Below are 7446 nucleotides of genomic sequence, written 5' to 3' on the forward strand. Positions count from 1 at the left end.
AAAATCACATTTGTAATTGACCAACTTTATTATATTGAAAACATCAACAGCTAAAATAATAAAGATATACAATACAGAAATTAATTTCATAATTATCAATTTCATCATGAATGTTGATAATATTTCTTATAAACTTGATCAAAGTTATGAAGTTTGACTTAGACAAAACTTATATGCGGAGTAAAAGGAAATAGAGGTAGTATTATCTAAATTATGATCTGAAGCTTGGAAAACTGAATCACTCAGTAATGGTTGAGCGCTGAAGTTTAAATATTCATACAGGTAGTCTCGGTAAGTGAAATCAAAATACCTGCTGCAATAGTGTCTAGGAGCAGAGCATAAATATGTACAGTACCGCAAAAACTTGTGGCTGGGTATGATGGACCATCAAGCTCGGCGCTTGCTGAGACGCCATGAGTTGGGCTCATGGTACCTGTCGTACAGAGGCTCGATTCTTTCCTGTCGCTTCCTCTTGCTCATCTTGGTTGGATCTGCGCCCTTGTAGAATCTTGGCGCTAGCTCCACTAACCATTTCGGGTCAACCACGGTCACCTCCCTCATATACTCCTTGGTCGTCATTACAAGCTCATGGTAAATGACCCAATCTGGTTGGCGCTGGAACAGCGCACTGCTTGGGTGAATGTACACTGGCTGGTTCTCCACCAAGGTTCTGTATCCTTCCTGGGGATCCTTCCTGGCAGCATGGAAAAAGAAGCCGGCAGTGATTGCTTTCCTGACTTTCGTGAAGTTCTTCCCAGCAGCCACAACATCCAACTTATATCTGCAAAGACATCGGAAAATATGTTAGCACACAAACAAAATCATAACAAGCTGTAGGACAATAGATCCAACAACGAACCTCTAGCACAAGTTGCCTGAATATCGATCACAAAAACACAATGAAACAAGCCATGAAGAGGTCTCCAAAGCACAACCATCTTCACAAATTCCTATTGCGAAAAGTTTCTGTATACAACACTACAGTGTTACAGAGTACTACTTCTAGACAAAATTCTATCCGTGATCTCCATGTATTTCATCAGAATATATATTCCAACATTTGACTTCAGATATGTCCAAAACAAGATTTAGCAAACCAGAGGGAGTAATGTAGGATTCAAATTAGCAGGTCACACAAATACTGGTGTTTATCCATGTCTGTCTTCAGTATGCACCCAAAGAACTAGCCATGGACAGGGGTGCATGGAAGCTTGACATCCATGTGCATGGAAGCTCTAGGCTACCCCAACTTGTTTGGGACTAAAGGCTTTGTTGTTGCTGTTTGTCTTCAGCATGCACCCGCGCAGAAACCAGGCATTATTTCTAGCTCAATATCCAAATGGAACATAATTATGCAATTTAGTGGCTCTAATACACTGCATAGTTGGTTTTTACACTCTTATAAGTATGTCTCTTCATAATCTTTTGCATCAGCCTTATGAACATAGGTTTTTATCCCTGTCTTCAGTATATTCTCTTCATAATTTTCACATATAAATTAGGCATACTCATTGTATTTGATGTGATGAGTACTGCTAATCCGCTATGTAGTTTACACTGCAAACACGAGATTAAAGTGATTGCAATATTTGGACATACTGAATGCTTTGATTCCGATTAATAGGAAACTATTAAGGAAAAGCTCCATTGAATCAAGACAGAAAGAAAATGATGTTGCATTACATGTAACAAATAATACATATCTAATGCAGAGGTTCTTCATTCAATTAATTCTAATCCAACTAGTTACCTGTCCATGATAGTTAGAAGCTGCTTTCTGACATCCTGTGCTCTCCTTAACGATCTTGACTGAACAAAGTTCTCAAAGCACCAGGGCCCTGAAAAGTTTTTTGCCTTCCAAGCCTCATATACTGCAAGTAGAGTAAGATGATCTCCCTCTGGCTGGAAAAATTTGGCCCTTTTCTGATCAGCTTGAGCCTGTTTTTCCCTAGGCCTATAGAAAATATTCCCCGTTTGAATCATCGCTATAATAGTCAGTATCTCATCACTGCATCCAAGGTCGACGCTAGCTAGTAGCATCTTTGAAAGTGGTGGATCCAATGGAAATTCAGCCATTTTTCTTCCCAGTTTGGTAAGAAGGCCCTCCTCATCAAGAGCGCCAAGGCTGTAAAGCTGTTCCATAGCGGAGATAAGTGCTTGGGGTGCTGGGGGGTCCATAAAATCAAAGGATAGTAGGTCATTTATCCCCATTGCCTTCATATTAAGAACTGTAGATCCCAAATTGATCCTTTGAATTTCTGGAATCGTCGTTGGAGACATTTCATTGCGGTATGCACTTTCCGTGTATAGACGATAACATTTGCCTGGTCCAGTACGGCCAGCACGCCCTGCTCTTTGCTTTGCCGATGCTTGTGAGATTGGAGTGATGACCAATGAATCAAGCCCTTGTTTTGAATTATAAACATTGATTTTGGCGAAACCAGGGTCGATGACATAATATATGCCATCAATGGTTAAAGAAGCTTCAGCAATATTGGTGGCTACGACCACCTTCCTCTTCCCAGGTGGAGCTGGCTCAAAGATCTTTGACTGCATTTCACTAGGCAGAGCACTATACACAGGCAAAATTATGAGCTCAGGAACATCCTTTCCCAGCCCTTTCATCCTCTCATATAAACATTGACAGGCATGATCAATTTCCTCTTGACCGGTTAAGAAAACGAGGATATCACCCTCTGGCTCTGTCAAGTGGATCTGCAGCACGGTAATCAATGCAGCATCCAAGTAGTCACTTTCTGGTTGTTTGGTGTAGAGTATCTCCACTGGGAATGTCCTTCCCGGAATTGTGAAGATGTTGCAGTTGAAGAAATACCCAGAGAACTTTTCAGCATCAAGGGTAGCAGAAGTAACAATAAGTCTCATGTCAGGTCTACGCTTAACAAGCTGCTTCAGCAAACCAAAGAGAACATCTGTATGGATGGTCCTTTCATGTGCTTCATCAAGCATGACTACTGAATACTGGGAAAGGTTCTCATCAACTAAAATTTCACGCAGAAGCATTCCATCGGTCATGTATTTTATCACAGTTTCTGGGCCAGTGCAATCCTCAAAGCGAATGGCATAACCAACTTCCTCTCCCAGTCGACAGCCAAATTCTTCTGCCACTCTCTTCGCAACAGACATTGCAGCCACCCTACGAGGTTGAGTACAACCAATTTTACCCCTTGAGGTATAACCGGCTTCAGCCAAATATTGTGTCACCTGTGTTGTTTTTCCAGAGCCAGTTTCTCCGATAACAACTAAAACTTGATTATCATGCACAGCTTGAATTAGCTCTTTCTTCAACTTGTATATTGGAAGAGTTTGCCTCTGATCTTGTATTGAAAGCTTTGACCTTTGCCCAAACGTTAAAGCTTTTCCATATGCTTCCTTCTTCCATTCTGGCATGTCATAAGCTGATAGCCCAACACCTCTAAGCTCCTGTGCAAGGTGTCGCTCACCTGTGTCGGGCATTGGATCCTCCCATGGCCTATTCAGATCCTTGGGTATCGAATCCAGCATTGCTCTCTGCTCTTGTTCTCTAACCTCGCGGCGCTCCTTGATGAGGGCTGTCTGGAGAGCTGCTGCTCGACTTAATGAACCCTCTGGATTCTTGAAAATCTTAACAGGTGACATGTCAATTGAGAATCTGCTCTGTCCCTGCAAGAACTCTGGTTCATCCTCATTAAGCTCAATCTCCAACTCCTCCTCTGCGCCTTCCTCCTGATACAACATTCCATCACCATCCTCATCAAACTGTGGGTAATTCCTCACATCGAGAACACCCGAAGCAATTAGCTGCTTCGCCTCCCACCTCTCCGGTGAGCTCATCCGCTTGAGGGGACGCCGTGAGATGGGTGCAACCTCATCCTCCTCTGTAATCACAATCCCTGATAGACCCAACCTCCTTCCAGACCCAGCAGTACCACCACTACCAACAGATGGGTTAGTCCTTGGTGCATCCTCCACGCCACGCTGCATCGGCAAAAGGTCCTTTCCTGTATCCTGATCCACATCCCTCAGTGAGAGGCTCAACTTATCTCCCTTCACCGAAACCACCTTCACGAACACCTCCTGATCACGCTTCACCACCTCCTTTGCATTGGCTACCCGTCTGCTTGCCATCTGTGATACATGAACAAGCCCCTCACTGCCACCACGAACATCCTCAAGCTTCACGAAGCAACCAGTGTCCATTACACGGGTCACCCTCCCCCGGTACACTTGGTAAAGCTCTGGCTCTCCGCTTGAATTTGTCAAGGTATTCTCCTTCTTCCTTCCTCCAGCCCTTTCCTGCTGTCCCTCCTCCTCATCCAGATACCTCCTGGTCCTTCCATGGGCATTGCCTGTATCCCTGTCCACATATCTATCCCTTTGCTTGAGGCGGTCCAGGTCCTTCCGACCATTACCATCCCGATCTCCCTCCCGGTCTCTGTCGCGTCCATAGGCAGTACCACGGTCCCGATCCCTGTCCAAGCCATGATCACGTTCACGGCCTCGGTCATGGTTACGATCCTGGCCACGGTCATCATGTGCACGGTCACGGTTCTGGCTGCGGTCACCACGCCCGCTGTCTCTGTCACGACTGCGGTCATGGTCACGATCCCGTCCGCGTTCATCACGCCTGCGGTCATGGTCACGATCCCGTCCGCGGTCGTCGCGACTGCGGTCCGTGGAGGGGGCAGGGGTGGTCGCCGCTGGGGCATTCGCATCACGCTCAAGCTCGAGGCGGAGCTCGCGGGCACGATCTGCGTCGTCGGGGCGGGAGAGCGCGCGGTACTTGGAGTTGGACTGCGAGGCGGCAGAGCTAGGGATATGGGAGGGCGGCGGGAGGATGGCGTGGATGATGGTGAGGAGCGTGCGGATGAAGTAGTCGGGGAGGTCAGCGCCGTTGGCCTTGAGCTTGGCGTCGAAATCGGCGACCGAGGGGGCGTCGCGGCCGAGCTCCGTAATGAACTCAGCCAGTACCTTGTCGCCTACACCGATGTGCGTCTCCAGCTCCGAGCACACCTTGGAGACGAGCGATAGGTACTCCAACTTTCGGAGCCCGTCGTCGCCGGGACCCTCCGCCGACGCCGGCGCCATGGTTAGTGGGTGGATGTGGAGCTAGGGTTTGGTGGTCGGTTCGGGAACTGTTGGGGTTGGATTGGTGGGGTGAGGCGGCTCTTGGGGACTTCCAATAGAACCCCTTCCAATCTGGGAGAACCGCCTCGCTGATTGATCCGACGAACGAGAGGAGGCAAGTAAATTTACAGCAGATGCCACCGCATCCACGAAGTCGAAGATATTTTTTCTTACCTGTCGTTGTTTTTTTTACGGGGAAGTTCTACTCCATATTTATATCTTTACTAGCAAAAGGACCCGTGCGTTGCAACGGGAGAAAAAAATACTACACAATTTTAATCTTTATTAATCATTTTGATTTATTAAAATAATAAGCTAACTAACTAATGTAGTCAGTCCTGTCCTATTTTGTTGAGAAATCAATCCGTCCATTGTTAATTCAACCATGATGAGAAATTGAGCGGGACAAGCAAAGCAAAACAAAGAGGCTACGTGAATTGATCAATGGACTGTTATCTTATTTCACCCATGGGGTAGAGAATGTGGGATCAGGTCATAACCTGAAGGTGGTGTTCCATTCTGTGTCTCTACAACAATACAATCTTACATTCAATACATTCATTCATGAGCAAACAAATCCCCACAAAACAAAATTTCTTGCCGGTGCTTGGCACACGGTTGGAGGCATGGGGAGGGGATCTCACCAGATGGTGAGTTCCTGCCGGAGGAGGGGATACGAGGAGGGGAGGAAAGGTTAGGCGCCTCTATCTGGCCATAAGGAGTTGTCGTTGCCGCGCCATAACCTCGGAGTTCCCCATGTGAGCCATGGAGGCCCGCCTCCACCAGCAATCCGCCGCGCCTTATCCGCGCGTCGCCGCTGTTCTGCATCGAGCAGACGCATCATCCCCAGTCACTGTAGCTGTCGCGTTGATTTGATCCAGAAGTTGTGCTCGAGCGCCGAAACGGGGCAGCAAGCGGGCACCGGTACGGCCGCGGAGGCGGGTGGGTTGAGATCGACAACAGTGGTGGTTGAGGTCGGCCGCGGCGGCGAGTGGTGTGGCAGCGGCCTGGGCACAGGCCAGGGTGGACCAGGGTCGACGCAATGCGCTTGAGCGCCGCAACGGGGGCAGTGAGCGGGGAGAGGTACGGCCGCGGAGGCGGGTGGGTTGAGATCGACAGCGGTGGCGGTTGAGGTCGGCCACGGCGGCGAGTGATGTGGCGGTGGCCTCGACACAGGCTAAGGTGGCTCAGGGTCGACGGGAGGAGGCGATGCGTACGGATATAATTTTTGCAGCGAATCATTTTTTCCTTTTACGTTGCAGATAAATGATGGAGCGTGGGTTGAATAACAAAAATTATAGGGGCTTTTTTATAAAAATATCGTGGTGGGTTTTCCGACAGAAACAATAGCCTCTTTATTATTAGGTATAGATCTTTTCCTAAAACTAAACCACGGAGTGGCTCTGTTGTCCTTTGTCATGGTCGTTTTACGGAAAACCCCCTGGAGTTTATCGAAATCAACCCGTAATCCGAATTTAAATGAGAAAACAAATCTTTTTTATAGGAAACCCTTTGTGGTTTTCCAAAATCAATCCGCAGTCAGGACTTAAGTGAGGGAACGAATCATTTTTTGTAATTTTTATGGAAACGTCCTTCAATTTTCATAAAATAAACCCGCAGTACATATTTAAGTAAAAAACGAATTGTTTTTCGTATGTTTTCAGAAACACCCCGACAGTTTTATATTAATTAATCTGCAGTTCAATTATAAGTGACAAATACTTTTAAACATCATATTTTTTAAATGACACTACTGGAATTCAGTTCTTTGCCGTCGGCTGGCTGACGGCAAAGAACCTCTTTGCCATTAGTTGACACAAGGCATACGGCAAAGGACTAGCACATGGCAAAAATACTATTTGCCATGTGTCGGCCCTTTGCCGTATGCAAGCGGACGGCAAAGAGACCCAGGGCAGACGGCAAAGAGGACGGGTGGGTCCCATGTCTGCCATGTCCGAAATCCGGGGTCCTTTGCCGTCTGCGGGCCTTTGCCGTCTGTCGTGGGGCCCATTGCCGTCGGGGGCGGACGGCAAAGGGGCCGCCCTATAATGGCCGTTAACCCCCTCGTCCTCACTGTCTCTCTCTCCCCCCGGCCACTCGCTCACTGTACGTCTCTCTCCACGGCGAGCCCCCCCCCCCCCCCGCGGCGAGCCCTCCCCGCGGCAAGCCCCCCTGCGGCGAGCCCCCTGTCGCGCGCCCCCTGCACCCCCTGCCATCGTCCACCGCCGCCGTCGCCGCCCCCTACTCCCCCTGCCGTCGTCCATCGTCATCGCCGCCGCCCCCTGCTCTCCCTGCCGTGCGCCCCCTGCTCCCCCTGCCGTC

General features: G+C 48.4%; 1 protein-coding gene across 1 annotated transcript; it reads right to left on the bottom strand.

Moving 5' to 3' along the window:
* Positions 1-202: 202 nt before the first annotated feature.
* Positions 203-5182, bottom strand: LOC123448425 (probable pre-mRNA-splicing factor ATP-dependent RNA helicase DEAH5). The gene is made up of 2 exons (XM_045125296.1): positions 1751-5182; positions 203-781 (listed from the first exon to the last, which is right to left on the bottom strand). The coding sequence occupies exons 1-2, from the start codon at positions 5083-5085 to the stop codon at positions 388-390; spliced, it is 3729 nt and encodes a 1242-aa protein (XP_044981231.1). The 5' UTR covers positions 5086-5182; the 3' UTR covers positions 203-387.
* Between the last annotated feature and the right edge of the window lie 2264 nt (positions 5183-7446).

This window comes from Hordeum vulgare, chromosome 4H (assembly GCF_904849725.1).
Source record: "Hordeum vulgare subsp. vulgare chromosome 4H, MorexV3_pseudomolecules_assembly, whole genome shotgun sequence".
Classification (NCBI taxonomy): domain Eukaryota; kingdom Viridiplantae; phylum Streptophyta; class Magnoliopsida; order Poales; family Poaceae; genus Hordeum; species Hordeum vulgare.